The sequence below is a fragment of the Manis javanica genome, chromosome 10, assembly GCF_040802235.1.
Source record: "Manis javanica isolate MJ-LG chromosome 10, MJ_LKY, whole genome shotgun sequence".
NCBI lineage: Eukaryota > Metazoa > Chordata > Mammalia > Pholidota > Manidae > Manis > Manis javanica.
This window is the reverse complement of record NC_133165.1, coordinates 54,438,933-54,456,147: the sequence shown is the minus strand read 5'-3', so window position 1 is coordinate 54,456,147 and position 17,215 is coordinate 54,438,933. Positions and strand designations below refer to the sequence as shown.

Sequence of the window (17,215 nt, the reverse complement as noted above, 5' to 3'; positions counted from 1 at the left end):
CTTAAAGTTTTCCAAAGAGTAGAAGAGGGAATACTTCCAAACTCATTCTATGAGGCCCGCATGACTCTAATACCAAAACCAGACAAAGACACCACAAAAAAAGAAAATTACAGACCAATATCCCTGATGAACATAGATGCAAAAACACTCAAAAAGTATTAGCAAATTGAATTCAAAAAATCCATCAAAAAGATCATCCATCATGATCAAATAGGATTTATTCCAGGGATGTAAGGATGGTACAATATTCAAAAATTCATCATCATCATCCACCACATCAACAAAAAGGACAAAAACCACATGATCATCTCCACAGATCCCAAAAAAGCATTGGACAAAATTTAACATCCATTCATGATAAAAACTCTCTACAAAATCGGTATACAGGGCAAGTGCCTCAACATAATAAAGGCCATATATATCAAACCCACAGCCAAAATCATACTTAGCGAGAAGCTGAAACCTTTACCTTAAGATTTGGAATAAGACAAGGATGCCCATTCTCCCCAGTTTTATTCAACATAGTTTTGGAGGTCCTAGCACGGAAATCAGTCAACACAAAGAAATAAAAGACATCCAGATTGGCAAGGAAGAATTTAAACCGTCACTGTTTGCAGATGAGATGATATTGTACATTAAAAAACCCTAAAGAATCCTCACCAAGACTACTTACTAGAGCTAATATCTGAATTCAGCAAAGTTGCAGGAGACAAAATTAACACACAGAAATTTGTGACTTTCCTATACACTAACAATGAACTAGCAGAAAGAGAAATCAGGAAAACAATTCAATTCACAATTGCATCAAAAAGAATAAAATACCTAGGAATAAACCTAACCAAGGACGTGAAAGACCTATACCCTGAAAACTACAAGACACTCACGAGATAAATTAGAGAAACCAATAAATGGAAACACATCCCATGCTTGTGGATAGGAAGAATTAATATTGTCAAAATGGCCATCCTGCCAAAAACAATCTACAGATTCAATGCAATCCCTATCAAAATACCAACAGCATTCTTAAACAAACTATAGAAAATAGTTCTAAAATTCATATGGAACCACAAAAGACCCAGAATAGCCAAAGCAGTCCTGAGAAGGAAGAATAAAGGTAGGGGGATTATGCTCCCCAACTTCAAGCTCTACTACAAAGACACAGTAATCAAAACAATTTGTACTGACACAACAACAGAACCATAGACCAGTGGAACAGAATAGAGAGCCCAGATATCAACCCACCATATATGTTCTATTAACATACAGTAAAGGAGTCATGGACATAGAATGGGGAAATGTCAGCCTCATTCAACAGTTGGGTTGGCAAAACTGGACAGTTACATGCAAGAAAATGAAACTGGATTATTGCCTAACTCCATACACAAAAGTAAACTCAAAATGGATCAGACTTGAGTATAAGTCATGAAACCATAAAACTCTTAGAAGAAAACATTGGCAAAAATCTCCTGAATATAAACATGAGCAACTTTTTCCTGAACACATCTCCTCAGAAAGGGAAACAAAAGTAAAAATGAACAAATGGGACTACATCAGGCTAAAAAGCTTCTGTACAGCAAAGGACACCATCAACAGAACAAAAAGGCATCCTACATTATGGGAGAATATATTTGTAAATGACATATCTGACAAGGGGTTAACATCCAAAATATATAAGGAACTCATACACCTTAACACCCAAAAAGCAAATAACTCGATTTAAAAATGGTGGAGGATATGAACAGAAACTTCTCCAAAGAAGAAATTCAGATGACCAATAGGCACATGAAAAGATTCTCCACATCGCTAATCACCAGGGAAATGCAAATTAAAACCACAATGAGGTATCACCTCACACCAGTTAGGGTGGCCAACATCGAAAAGACTACGAACAACAAATGCTGTCGAAATTGCAGAACTGGTGGGAATGTAAATTATTCAACCATTGTGGAAAGCAATACGGATGTTCCTCAAAAAACTAAAAATAGAAATACCATTTGACCCGGAAATTCCACTACTAGAAATTTACAATGAAAACAAGGTCTCAGATTCAAATAGACATATGCACCCCTATATTTATTGCAGCACTTTTTACAATAGCCAAGATATGGAACCAACAACCCAAGTGTTCATCAGTGGATGAATGGATAAAGATGTAGTACATATACACAGTGGAATACTATTCAGCCTTAAGAAACAAATCCTCCCATTTGCAACAACATGGATGGAGCTAGAGGGTATTATGCTCAGTGAAATAAGCCAGGCAGAGAATGAGAAATACCAAATGATTTCCTTCATTTGTGGAGTATCAAGACAAGCAAAACTGAGGGAACAAAATGGCAGCAGACTCACAGATTCCAAGAAGGTACTACTGGTTACCAAGGGGGATGGGTGGGGGAGGGCAGGTGGGGGAGAGAGGGAGAAAGGATTGAGGGGTATTATGATTAGTAGTAATGGAAATCAGTCAACACAAAGAAATAAAAGGCATCCAGATTGGCAAGGAAGAATTTAAACTGTCACTGTTTGCAGATGAGATGATATTGTACATTATATGTGGGGGTCCTGGGGAAGACAGTGTAGCACAGAGAAGACAAGTAGTGACTCTGTGGCAACTTACTACACTGATGGACAGTGACTTCAATGGGTTATGGGGGGGACTCAATAACATGGGTGAGTGTAGAAACCACATTGTTTTTCATGGGAAACCTTCATAAGAATGTGTATCAATGATACCTTAAGAAAAAAAGAAAAAAGATAGACACCTAAATTTGCATACTAATTAAAGAACAGACCAAAGACACCTCCCAGTGAAATGACTTACAGCAAGTTTCAACTGCTGAAACTGGACAAAGCTGTCTTAGCCCTTAACTATCATGTTAGCCAGTTAACACAAAGGATTTATACACAAAGAAACCTATCACCTGTTTCCTTCCTTCCAACTTACCTCCCTTCAGCCTGTTGGGCCACCGAATTAATCCAGAGAAGATTTTTTCCAACAATAGAAGATGACCAAACAGCAATTCCCTGTATAGCTTCAGGACAATGAAGTTCACACAGTGCTTCTACCACCATCATGATGATGACTTCCAACTCATTCCCCTGCACATGGCATTCAGAAAAATTAATCAGACCATTAACTACCATTAAAATTCAAATCTCTGCTAAATTTACAATTACTGATCACAAATGTAAAGTCAAATGTATTTAACAATTATATTTACAACAATGATATTACATTATTTAGTTTAGAGTTCTTGAAATGTTATATATAATGTAGCTACCAGATGATGGACAGAATCCTAATAGCATATGGGTGTTACTCTATACAGAATAAAAGTTACCCAAACAGTTAAACTGGCATCTCTCAGAGTAACATATGAAATAAATACAAAGCAAAAATTATAAACACCCATGAATTCATAAACAATGATTAATTTCATGTGTTTCAATATTGCCTGTTGTCACTGACAATACTGCCTTAATTATTACACATTTGCTAATTTTGGATTCCACTTACTTACTGAACCCACTTACAAGTTAGTACTTTCCCCATACATTATAACACTGTTATTATTATATATACTTTTGCATACATTATCTAATGATGTCTTCTATAGTCAAATGTCTTAAAACTACCTTTAAACTTCCAACCCTTAAGTAAAAGAAATGCATATTTTGACATGTTAAGTATAAAATATGAATAAGTGACTGTGAAGTTACTGCTTTTATAATGTATTAGATCAAAATAAATAGAAGTTTTAACTTATTTTATCCAGAGTAAATCACAGCTAAGGAATTAAACTCCAATTTTTCTAATTAACAGACTTATCATTAACTCTAAACCTGCCACTTTACCTGAGATAAATTTGTCTTCATTTCTGTGAGCAAGTCAAAGCCATGTCTCACCGTCACAGCAGGCTGGCCTGACAACAACCCTACCCTCATGATGGAGAGTCGGATCCGAGTCAGCCAGTCTTGACAAGTTTGGCGATTGGTATAAAAAAAAGTCCTAATAACCTTTAAGGTAAAGAGAAAGACGAGCTCAGGACTGTTTCAAATTATAGGTACGGATGTCTCAAATATACAAATCTCTTGTGAATTCAGCTCTGCACACAATGCCAGGCTTGACCATGGAACTGCTAAGAAGCAACATTTAGCCCACTGAAAACCTACCTTAGGAGGTGAAGTTAATGCATTGGCACATCCCTCATATGCATTGTACATTAACTTCTCCAGATTTTCCAGATACTGCAGGAGGAGGACAAGTCTAAGCTGGTTGCTACTGTGGCCTTCATCATTGTCAGCAGTGGTCCACTGACTGACATCTTGATCAGGGTTTAATGTGTGAGCTGCGAGACTTCTAATAATACCTAAAAGCAAAGATAACATACCAAATTTGAAAGAAATATTTAAAAGAAATATTTACAGATTCCAGAAGTTCTTGGTGATACTTTCACAAATTTACAATTATCAAGTATCCTCTGTATATCCATCGCTTAAAAAATGAAAACTCCCAACATGAAAAATCTTCATTTTATAGGGGGGAAAAGTTTTCTCTGCAGAAAACCCCTGAAGTTTCTGAACAAAGACAACCATGCTGTTGCCAACACAATTATTCAAATTAACATTTATTCTAATAAACATTATCTAACATATTAACTGATGAAGTATTACAGAAAAAAATCATACACTCTTAAATTTTTGTTTTAACAAAGACAAGAAACCCATTCTTTCTTAATGTAAAGGTTGGAAGTATTTATGTCACAAAGTTTGAAAACAGAGCCAATTACCTTCAATTGTCTGGAAAGTATCCTGAGCTCTGCCCAGTGGGGTTCTCAACTTAGAAAGGACAGTGAACTGTGCTGCTTCCCAAATAGCCCACTGCCAAAGGACGGCATCTGTCTTTAGAAGATTGCGGGGAATTGTTGATTGGTCACGCTTATCCAGCCTCTGGCAGCTATAGAACAATCTTTCTAACCAATTGTCCTTCCTGGGAAAAGTAATTTCATATTTAAAAGACAATGACAACTTCATTTTTAAAAGACAAAAACATTGCAAGGGAAATGGGAATGGGGGACTACAATTCTGCCTATTCCAAAAAGGCAAAACCTATAAAACTGGGAGGCATTAATAACTCCACCTCTCATTTTGAAGAGGACTTTTACAGTTATAACAGGCGGGGGTATGGCAGAGATGTATTATTAGGGTAAATGGCTCACCACAATTTGGGTCTCAGGATAAAGCATTCACTGCAACTGAACATCTCCAGAATGTCTATACCCTCCCCAGGCCTCTCCCAAAGCACCAATAACAAGGTCATATCAGTTAGCTATCAACCACATTTCATCATTCAAATTAAAAGCCCATTTTTGTTTCTTCAGATACTATCTTTAAAGCAATTCTTACTGATGAGAACTACCCATTTGAGAATTATTACTTTTTATCCTGTCACTCCTGACATATTTTCTTCTCAAACCTGGGCATAGGGTCAAGACAGCCAAGTGTATTTAAATTACTTTTCCCACATGAAAGAGTCAAAGAAATCTTACCCCATTCTATGAGAGTTCCCATACAAAATAAAACTAATAACATCAGAGAAATCTTGTGGGTGGAATGTGTTACTTGGTGCTTTACTCATGTGACTTCTTAATGCTAAAGAAATTTCTTGAATTTCTGTGTGATTGTTATTGCTGTAGACAGAAAATAAAGTCATTGTTATGTAAAATGTTTTAAAAGGTTAGTTCATACTGTAAATGAGTTATTCCCTGCTAAGTTTCAAAGTAAAAAGATAATAAAACCGAGACTTTGAAAATTGATAATGATGTCATTACAACCTCAAAATTTAAGGTTCTTACAGCTGCAAAATTAACCTAATGAAAATCAGTAAAAGATTACAGTTTAGTTTTTCAAACAACGAACTACTGAAAAACACACTTCGGCACTGTATGAATTACTCTGTACTTATTACTATATAAGTGATTATAAATCAATAAAAAATATACAATTTTATTATTCTTCTGGACCTGCACAATTTGATCCTCTGACATTTCAATCACTGAGAAGCACCATACAAGCTATGACATTAATTCACTAATAGGTGAGTTGTCTATTCCTAGACTAACGACTAGTCAATGAAAACACAGTGGGATGTCTTTGCCCCAACACAACTGTTATACCTCAAGACAACATCTAAAGGAATTGACTTCAACAGCTTTCCAAATGCTTGTCGTATACGAGTTCCACTATGGACCAGTTGAACACGGCAAACATCAACACACCTACAAAGAAATGAAAACAGAAAATACAGATGGGGCAATATTTCCAAGTTATCAGGGTCAGGATCAAACAACAGGATCTTTAGTCCATACCTCTGTAAAAGGTCATCTGGCAAGGAAGAGGACAAAGCGTGTAGACTGCTGCATGCTTGCAGACAGATACTCACATCTTCAGTAAGAGCTTTTAAAAATTAAAAGATACTTTCAGTATGCCAAAAGAAATTGTATGCCCGTGTGTCATAATTTCCTAAACCTACTCATTCATTCAGTAAACAGTAAGTGCCTACTATGGATTAGGAACTGCTCCTGCCTGGAACCGTCACTGGTGGTACATCTGGGAAAACGATACTCAACAAAACCCAATTAAAGTGACAAGATTTCACCCTAAACTTTTTTTGAAATAACTTATGCAAGTATATGGAACATATAAACATTCACATAAACTTAAAAATGTGACACCTAAACACATTTTTCACGTTATTAAGAATGACAAAAAAATTAAGAGATTATGCATGTCATTAAAATGGGATTTACATATTTCAGGCCATGAAAAGTGCTCAAGTGACTATCTTTCTCCCATTACCAAGGATCCCTTTAAGGCGTTAGTAAAATTCAAGAACCACAGTATCTTACTATTGGCTAAAAGGCCTTTGCAAAATTTATGGAAAGATGGAAGAGAGAATAAAGGTGCATATGTTTCAGACTTCTTCATTAAGACAGCCACTTCCAAAGCCCAGGTCATTAACAGTTTCCTGAAACACAAAATATAGTTGGTTTTACATCAAAAAAAAAAAAAAAAGAAAAGAAAAGAAAACTTTAAAAACCTCCTTTTAACATTAATTTTCTTTTTTTTTTAAGTATCTCAAGCAATAAGAAACAAACACTGAAACTACTGAAATTCCTGTGTCAAAAATTGGATGCATTTTAAGAAAATCTCCCTAAACGAGCATAAATTATACCTAAGAATATTAAAACATCTCTGTAGTACATTCTTCTATAAAACTGCATGGCAGGGAGATTTCACATTATTCTTGTGGGAAAGAAAAAGAAATCATACCAACTTATAAAGTGCTTCACAAGGAAGAAGGTGCTCTGTCCCACCTCTTTCACAGTCTTCATTTCTTATCAAGTTATGAAGTTAAATTAATAAAAATTAGGAGCAGTTAATATTACAGAGGATTACTTAGTTACCTTGTATCCTGGTTAAGATTATCTTTCTTAAGCAATATTCCCAGGAGATTTAATATAATTGAGAAATGTTTTTTTGTAGCTGTAGTTACAGTGCTAATCACGGCTCCATCAAACAAAGAAGGTGACGAAGAACTAAGACTACTAGATATAAAGTGATCGTGCCTGGAAGACAAAGTAAGAATCATCTTTTCATCTCTAATTTTTTAGAAGAAAAACAGTCCCAAAGTTAACTCAACATATATTCTTAAAAATCTATACTTTAAAGGGCCCATCTTCCCCTTTAAAAATTAGAAAATGATTCTCAAGAACTATATCTATCATCCGATACCTGGTACAATGAGAGTACAATGTGTAGAGTACTGCATACTGAATGGCAGGGAAGTGAACAGCCAGGTCATCATGCACAATCACCAGGTTCTTACTCAGGAGTGCAAAGACAGTTGGAGACAGCGCCCACATCTGATGACATACAAAAGAAAGTAAAGATTTAGCTTCTTCAAGACATACATAGCATGCAGAGTTTATCCTTCAAAATAAGATCTACGCATTTATAAAAATTAAAATAACATATTTAATTTTGGAAACAATCTAGTACACTAAATTGGGGGTCAGCAAACACTTTTGAGAAGAGAGGAAACAGCTTAAGACTTTTGAGGGTGGTAGGGCACTTCTGCTGCCAATGCCCAACTCAACTCGGCCACTGCAATGGGAAAACAGCCACCAATTAAACGTGAATGAGAAAGGCTGTGTTTCAATAAAACTTTCTTTACAAAAACAGGTGATATTTGGTGATGGTTGCACAATTCTGTGAATATACTATAAGTCACTGAACTGCACACTTTAGATTGTAATTTATGGTATATGTATTTTATCTCAATAAGGTTTTTTTTTTAAAGAAAAAAAAACCATATGGGGCAGGATTTGGCCCACTGGCTGTACTTTGCTGATCCCTTGTCTAAACAAAGCCCTTTGTTCCCTCTTCTGCAGATTTCTTCTCCATTTTTTTCTGTAAACTGCAAATGGTTAGGTGTCCTGTCCAGTGAGAAAAAAGGCACATCCTGCCAGCCACTTGAAGCCTTTTCCATCTTCCCCTTCTCCCTCACACTGCTAAGATCATCCATTTTACCTGTCCCATTACCACCCCCCGGTTCTTGTTTCCAGAGTACAGGATATAAACCTCCTCAAATCTGTATACAATGTGATTCTTCCATAATCAAAAAAAGTATAAAGAAAAGTAAGAGTTAACTGCAGCCTTCTAACATTAAGTCATAATTAGCAGCAAGGGATGGAATAGCTATGTATGGAATGATATAAGGCAATCTGATCAGAAGAGTATGCAAGTATAAACATCAAAGTTTGACTTTTCCCTCCCTTTTCTCTTAGAAAACTTCATCCCTTAGTTATATCCCATTGCTCTCATTAGAAATATTTTTCAACCCTGCAAGGTCCAATAGGAGAGAAAAATAAACAAGCCATAAAAATAATTATAAAAAAATCTTTACTCTCTATCCAAAAGAAATATATAAATGCTCCTACAGAAAAGTAGGCAGTCAAAAATAAGAACATTTGTAAGCACGAACTTTAATGGAGAGGAGAAAAGTTCCAGAGGAAGAAAGGGCTGCATATTAAAAGAACTATACAAATTTCATCTGTAAAAAATGGTGATGCATTTCTTAAAGCATGCTAGAGCAAATAAATTCAGAGAAGACATTTTCTATAAAACAACACAAATATTTTAAAAATTCTTATCAAGGGTTGTCAAGGAAAGGAAGGAGGCAGCTAAACATAATGGCAAGAACATATTCCTGTCAATTTTAATTTAGGTATGTCCTAAATACCACCCCATTTATCTTACAGTGATCCTACAGATGCACTAACGTGATAGTAATAGTAAATGGAATAGATGAACATGCAATGAAAAGAGGCTTAAATGTGAACAAAAGATATTACAAGTAAAGACTCACCCCAATTAGTGAGTTTTTGGCATTTCCAATTGTAGTCAGGGCACTGAGGTCAAATATAACTACAAATTTTGCATTGTCTACATTGAATACATGATTATTAAAAGCCTCATGTTTTATTTCAGAACAGGCATCAGGAAGTTGCAGACTATGTAGCAGGTTGTTTAGGGCACATGTCATTTCTCCCAAAATTAACTTATAGGCAGTCTCCAAAACAGGAATGTTCTTCAGGCTGAGCACTGCTTGATAAACAGCATGGGCTACGACAACAACCTTAAAAAGGGAGTGTAGAAGAGTGAGAATTAAATGGGAAATAAATTAGTATCAGCATAATGGTGACGATGCAAATCCAATTTAAGATCAGCAAGTTCACTGTCCCTAACACCAAGGACCTCAATTTTTTAAAATCCAATCTTAGGGAACCTATATATATCAGTAAGCTTTTAAAAATGTCTTTTAAGTGTCATTACAAAGAAAGGGTCCTCCAAATTAAAAGTTCTTACACATCCAATTTAGAAAAAAAAAAAACAACTGATACCAAAACACATATATAATCAGTAGTTTATTAAGACTGGTTTTCCTAAAACTACTTGGGAAATCTACAGTGGTTAATTAAGAGTCTGTTGAGAAGCTAACAGTGAAATTTTATTTACAACACACACAGTACTTCTGAACTTAGAATTTTATAAATATAACTGCTTGTTTTACCTTTATGAAATTTCAATGAAACAGACTTAATAAAAACAAATTCCGGGAATCTGGTAAGAATATCTGGCACATCACTGATCTAAGTGTACAGTTTGACAGTCAACAAATATTAAGTTAAACGATCATTATAACCACTGTATTTTAAGTCAAACATTTATCATTTTACTCAATTTCATTATTTAGCCCACTAAGCAACTTAAGTCAAACTTCTCAGTGACCTAACATATCAAAGGTCACTGGCAAAGTATCACTTACCTCTTTTTCTTTATGGTAGCGCAAAAATAGTAGTTTAGATGATGGTATAAACAGTTTTTCTACAAATGATGATGGCAATTTTGTATTTATCTGTTCAACAATCTAAAAGAATAAATTGAAAAGAAACAGATATCAAGTCACAAAAGGATATGAAGGAACCTTAAATGCATAATGCTAAGAGAAAAAAAGCCAATCTAAAAAGGATACTACTGCACGATTCCAAGTGTTTAACATTCTGGAAAAGGCAAAGCTCTGGAGACAGTGAAAATATCAGTGGTTGCCAGGGGTTCAAAGAGAAGGGAGGGATGAATAGATGGAGCACAAGAGATTTTTAGGGCAATGAAACTATTCTGTATGATATTCTAATGGTGAATATATGGCATTATACATCTGTCAAATCCAAGAATATATATTACATAGAATGAACCTTAAGGTAAACTGTGGACTTAAGTTAATAATAATGTGTCAGTTCGGCTCATCAATTATAAAAAATGTACACACTAAAGCAAGATATTAATAATAATAGGGGAAGTGTTATAGGATGAGGGTATATGGGAACTTTACTTTCTGTACAATTTTTCTATAAACCTAAAAACTGCTCTGAAAAGGTCTATTAATTAAAGAAGTAATATGCCTAAGCTATTTTAAGGCCTTAACATTGTAACATTAAAATGTTTAGATACATAAATAGTTTCTGTATTTGCACTTAAATATGGACTTTTTTCCATTGGCAAAAAGAGGTACAAGTTTGGCAAAAATGTTCAGCAGAATGTCATCTAGAATTTGCTTTGAAATAATCCAGTTGGGGATGCGGCACAGCAAGGAGGAGGCAGAGAGGCAGAGGCCTAGATGAGACACCAGACGGATCATGTGTTTCCAATTATAGAAACTGAGCATTAAGTATGCAGAGATTCATTATGGTTTCTATTTTTCTTCAAATGCTTCAAAATGTCCATAATAAAAAGTGGAGAGAAGGAATATTCACACTCAAGGAAAGAATAAAAACTATAAAAGGTGTTTCATATGGGAAACAAAACAAAGCAGGGTCTTTCACAATGGCTTTCACAAGTACCTTCTCTTATATAGTATTTATCAGGAATACTAGAATGTTTCATGTGGAGGATTATGTTCCATCAAAAGAAAAAAAAAATGCCACACTGAGATGAGTTATCAAATACTAAAAGTAAATAGATACTGGAGCAAAAGCAACCTAGATTATATAAATAAGACAAATTAGGGCCTTGATTTCTTCCCCGTCAATTTATATTTAAGGATCTGAATAAACCAACACATTAAAAAGCAATAAAAAAGAATTCACATACCAATGTGAGTAAATTCAAGACTGAGATGATATAATCTGAACCACAAGTCTGGCAACTCTCCAGTTGATCTAATCCATATGTAATGACCATGTCACAATGTATAGTCATGCTAGGATCCAAGCTGCCGAGCAAAACACCAACACACTCATTAGCAGCTGTCAACACAGCCTCAGAAAAAAACACTTGGTTTGCAGCCGTCACACATCTCATTACTCTGTACAGAACCTGCAAATGGGGAAAACAAGCAGCTTTTTAAAAAAATTTAGAGCAAGAAGTATTCTCTATTTAATGTATTTTCAAATGAAAATTAACTACCTATCTTGTTAGTAGTCTCTTAGTGTTCTAGTTCTCTGTGGCTGAACAGTAAGGTTATCTGTAGTATAATATACAAAAATGATCCTGCCTAAAAAATTCTCAAGTATTATTGTTACAGAAAATGTAATTTGCTAATCTCTATTTCCCTTGGACTCAATTACTATCCCAATCCCCAAAGTCACTAAATGGCTGAAGCTCAGAATCTTTATAATCATGAAATAGGCCAGAACTTAACACCATGGGAATGAGCTACCATGAAAAGAACTTCCTTGAAAGCTTTTGGTATCCAATCTTTTAAAACCAAACATCTGAGTCACCTCTAGCTTATGAAAATTCATGTGTTGACCATCTCTTTGTAAAGGTAAGTAACCTCATTCATAACATATAATACCTATTTGAGGACTATGAAAATAATATTCCTTCTAACCAAACAACCCATTAACCTATAATAGTATTAATGTACTAAATTTTTTATAAAAATGAGTCAGAACAAACCTATGTAAGTTTAAAAGGCCTAAAAGACCTTTTTTGGCAATGGCCTTAAAGATCTTCATAAAAGAATACAGTAAATATATAACTACCCTGGAAAATGCCTATGTTCCTTTCTTTTTGTTTTACATCTGAGCTAACTGCCATTATGTGAACACTGACACGGTCATCAAACCACCTTTTAAACAGCAAAAATGAAACAAAGATATTAAACCATTGTAATGAGGTTTCAAATGTCTGCTTGCTGGTTTTAATTATCTTCAGGATCTGACATTTCTGCTCAAATACGCAATTAACTTACCAGGAAGTACATATATAATATCCCACTTTATCTAGCAATGTGTTTTTTTAGATTTTAATTATTTAGATTAAATCTTTTATGACTGTATCATGCATGTTTTCGCTTTATTCAAGCAGAGAACAGTGACAAATGCTTATTTTTCATGTCTATTCCACTGAACCACGCCTGGACTGAAATACAATGCAACTCGTACTTAGGACCGCTGGAATGTGGCAATCTAGTTGTCACGGGTCTCAGACTACTATATATTTTAAATTGTTATCTTTATATCCTTTATATTATGTCAAGCTATCAAGTTGTTTCACCCAGTAACACTCAGAGATAACTATTTTTTAGGCTTTCTCTATAGTGTATCCTTAATATGTTGAAAAACTAACAGGAGACTCAATAATTAAAAATCAAAGTTATAATTAATATTATTAAAAAACAAAATATTTTAATAGTATGTACAAAAAACAAGAATAAATTAATCTGTGAAGGATTGCCAAAGAGAAAAGTTCATGGACATTTTAATGCAGAGTGGCCTTCTTTTAAAGGGCGAGGGTAGTGGTGGGGGAGGAGCGGAGCATATGATGTAATAGGATTCCCTACTTTACGGCTATTTAAGAAAACAGCCAGACACATTCATATATACATACTAAACAAATGAAGGGTTAATAACATAGTTAACTAGGTAAAGAGAAGCATTTACAATACAGAGTGATTTTATTTTTAAATCATACTTAAAACTCCAAAAGACACTTACATCTGTTACATATGCTTCAGTAATTGGAGGACCCCGAATTGGGCTGAAACGTTCCCCAATGCTCCTCACCACAGTACTGAATACCCGGAGAAGGGCTGCCAGCTTTGGTAATGACACTGATGGAGGAGGTACGTCTTCATCCACTGATTCCCCAGTGGCCACATGGCTGAGGTCCTAGATGAGAATTCACAGCATTCTTATTTAAGTAAAATAGTGTTTAAAAAAATCCCCAATTTTTGAGTTAATTAACTTTATAATAGATTTTTACAAATACAGGAATTTTGGCCTATGAGGAAAAGAAACATGAATCTGAATGTAAAAGTGGATTTTTACTTCTCTAAATAAGTTGATATTTACATAAGCCAGTATTAACCTCAAAAAAGATTTAAGGAATTAACCTCTTGTACCAACTCAGATACATACTGGGGAAAAAAAACAGATTCTAGTACACACACTCTAGCTATATATAGGAATAAATGGAGCCAGAAAGCCTTGCCGTTTTGAGTTGGTTTCTGCTAAAATCTCATTCCAAGTATTCTCTGAGCCACTCAACTCAACAATGAGTACTCCACACCAACATTATACACACAGAGCAGGGAAGGAGGGTTGTTAAAAAGCATAAGATCTGGCTTATAAATCTGTAATCCAGTTGAGAAAGTAAGACATACTCAAAGGAAAAGATCAGCAAAATATGAGATACGAGAATATATAGTGCCATTTAATGAAGCACCGAAACAATTGAGAATTAGATTTTATGAATACCAAGGGGAGAAGTCTCTACAAACTAGAAAGGGCAGCTTCAGAAATGCAGGTCAGCTTTAAAAAGGGGCTAGGAACAGGGGGCGGAGCCAAGATGGCGGCGTGAGTAGAGCAGTGGAAATCTCCTCCCAAAAACACATAGAGCTATGAAAATATAACAAAGAAAAATCTTCCTAAAATAGAGACCACAGGACACAGGACAACATCCAGACCACATCCACACCTGCAAGAACCCAGCACCTTGTGAAGGGGGTAAGATACAAGCCCCGGCCCGGCGGGACCCGAGCGCCCCTCCCCCCGGCTCCCGGCGGGTGGAGAGAAACCGGAGCGGTTTTTTTTTTTTTGGCGAGCGCTTTCTAGAAGCCTTAGAGGGACGGGCCCCCGTTGCTGGGGAGGCAGGGTGGCGGGACCGGTGAGGAGGTGCCTGGGAACGGCGCCGGAGGACAAAGAATATCCCGCGTTTCTCCCTGCGAAACCTGGGGGCGGGTGCCTGAGACCGGTGCCTGAGGACGGAGGAGGTCGCGCGTTTTTCCCCTTTTTTTTTTTTTTTCTCTTTTTGGCGAGCGCTTTTTGGAAGCCTTGAAGGGACGGGGACCCCAGTGCTAGGGAGGCACGGTGGCGGGACTGGTGAGTGGGTGGCTGGGACCAGCGCTGAGGACAAAGAATATCCCCCGTTTTTCCCTGCGGGACCGGTGGGCGGGTGCCTGAGACCGGCACTTGAGGACAGAGGAAATCGCGCGTTTTTCCCCTTTTTTTTTCTCTTTTCTGCGAGTGCTTTTTGGAAGCCTAAAAGGGACAGGGACCCCGGTGCTAGGGAGGCAGGGCGGCGGGACTGGTGAGCGGGTGCCTGGGACCGGCACCTGAGGACAAAGAATATCCCGCGTTTTTCCCTGTGGGACCGGTGGGTGGGTGCCTGAGACCGGCACCTGAGGACGGAAGAAATCGCGCGTTTTTCCCCTTTTTTTCTCTCTTTTTGGCGAGTGCTTTTTGGAAGCCTTGAAGGGACAGGGACCCCGGTGCTAGGGAGGCAGGGCGGCGGGACTGGTGAGCGGGTGTCTGGGACCAGTGCCTGAGGACAAAGAATATCGAGCGTTCCTTCCCTGCGGGACCAGTGGGTGGGTGCTTTTTGGAAGCCTTGAAAGGACAGGGACCCTGGTGCTAGGGAGACAGGGCAGCAGGACCAGAGAGCGAGTGCCTGGGACCGGCACCTGAGGACAAAAAAAAAAAAAAAAAAAAAATCGCTTGCTTTTTCCTTTTTTTTTTTTTTTTTTTTCCCATTCTCTCTGTTCCCTCTCTCATTGTTGCTTGTTGTTTTGGTTTGGAGAGTGCTTTTTGGAAGTCTTAAAGGGGCAGGACAGGTCACTTAGACCAGAGGCAGGGAATCTGGGGATCTCTGGGCACTCTAACCCCCTGGGCAGCAGGGAGCACAGAGGCCCCTTACGGAGATAAATAGCCTCCTGGCCGCTCCCCCTCCAACGGGGCTCCACCATTTTGGAGGAACAGCCCCAGCCAGGCCAAGCACACAGCAACAGCGGAGATAAACCCCAAAGCAACTGGGCAGGAAGCAGAAGCCCTGTCTGCGCACAGCTGCCCCGCACAAGCCACTAGAGGTCGCTATTCTCCCAGGAAAAGGCCACAAACCAACAAGAAGGGAAGCTCTTCCAGCAGTCACTTGTACCAGCTCTGCACACTATCTCTATCACCATGAAAAGGCAAAACTACAGGCAGACAAAGATCACAGAGACAACACCTGAGAAGGAGACAGACCTAACTAGTCCTCCTGAAAAAGAATTCAAAATAAAAATCATGAACATGCTGACAGAGATGCAGAAAAAAATGCAAGAGCAAGGGGATGAGATGCAGAGAAAAATGCAAGAGCAGTGGGATGAGATGCAGAGAAAAATGCAAGAGCAGTGGGATGAAGTCCGGAAGGAGATCACAGATGTCAGGAAAGAGATCACAGAAGTGAAACAATCCCTGGAAGGATTTATAAGCAGAATGGATAAGATGCAAGAGGCCATTGAAGGAATAGAAGCCAGAGAACAGGAACGTATAGAAGCTGACATAGAGAGAGATAAAAGGATCTCCAGGAATGAAACAACACTAAGAGAAATATGTGACCAATACAAAAGGAAAAACATTCGTATTATAGGGATACCAGAAGAGGAAGAAAGAGGAAAAGGGATAGAAAGTGTCTTTGAAGAAATAATTGCTGAAAACTTCCCCAAACTGGGGGAGGAAATAATCGAACAGACCATGGAATTATACAGAACCCCCAACAGAAAGGATCCAAGGAGGACAACACCAAGACACATAATAATTAAAATGGCAAGGATCAAGGACAAGGAAAGAGTTTTAAAGGCAGCTAGAGAGAAAAAGGTCACCTATAAAGGAAAACCAATCAGGCTAACATCAGACTTCTCAACAGAAACCCTACAGGCCAGAAGAGAATGGCATGATATACTTAATGCAATGAAACAGAAGGGCCTTGAACCAAGGATACTGTATCCAGCACGACTATCATTTAAATATGATGGTGTGATCAAACAATTCCCAGACAAGCAAAAGCTGAGGGAATTTGCTTCCCACAAACCACCTCTACAGGGCATCCTACAGGGACTGCTCTAGATGGGAGCACCCCTAAAAAGAGCACAGAACAAAACACGCAACATATGAAGAATGGAGGAGGAGGAATAAGAAGGGAAAGAAGAAAAGACTCTCCAGACAGTGTATATAACAGCTCAATAAGCGAGCTAAGTTAGGCAGTAAGATACTAAAGAAGCTAACCTGGAACCTTTGGTAACCACGAATCTAAAGCCTGCAATGGCAATAAGTACTTATCTCTCAATAGTCACCCTAAATGTAAATGGACTTAATGCACCAATCAAAAGACATAG

General features: G+C 37.4%; 1 protein-coding gene across 1 annotated transcript in view; it reads right to left on the bottom strand.

Annotated features, from left to right (window-relative positions):
* SMG1 (SMG1 nonsense mediated mRNA decay associated PI3K related kinase) overlaps window positions 1-17,215 on the bottom strand; it is a 107,569-nt gene that overhangs the window by 52,541 nt on the left and 37,813 nt on the right. Inside the window, exons 10-23 of the mRNA XM_017663326.3 lie at window positions 13,560-13,733; window positions 11,710-11,934; window positions 10,388-10,489; window positions 9,428-9,697; window positions 7,792-7,922; window positions 7,464-7,625; window positions 6,906-7,024; window positions 6,366-6,453; window positions 6,174-6,275; window positions 5,547-5,687; window positions 4,788-4,987; window positions 4,171-4,367; window positions 3,853-4,014; window positions 2,942-3,096 (exon numbers count right to left, since the gene is read on the bottom strand). Coding sequence (XP_017518815.3) covers window positions 2,942-3,096; window positions 3,853-4,014; window positions 4,171-4,367; window positions 4,788-4,987; window positions 5,547-5,687; window positions 6,174-6,275; window positions 6,366-6,453; window positions 6,906-7,024; window positions 7,464-7,625; window positions 7,792-7,922; window positions 9,428-9,697; window positions 10,388-10,489; window positions 11,710-11,934; window positions 13,560-13,733 — 2,228 coding nt within the window. The remainder of the gene's footprint in view (window positions 1-2,941; window positions 3,097-3,852; window positions 4,015-4,170; window positions 4,368-4,787; window positions 4,988-5,546; window positions 5,688-6,173; window positions 6,276-6,365; window positions 6,454-6,905; window positions 7,025-7,463; window positions 7,626-7,791; window positions 7,923-9,427; window positions 9,698-10,387; window positions 10,490-11,709; window positions 11,935-13,559; window positions 13,734-17,215) is intronic.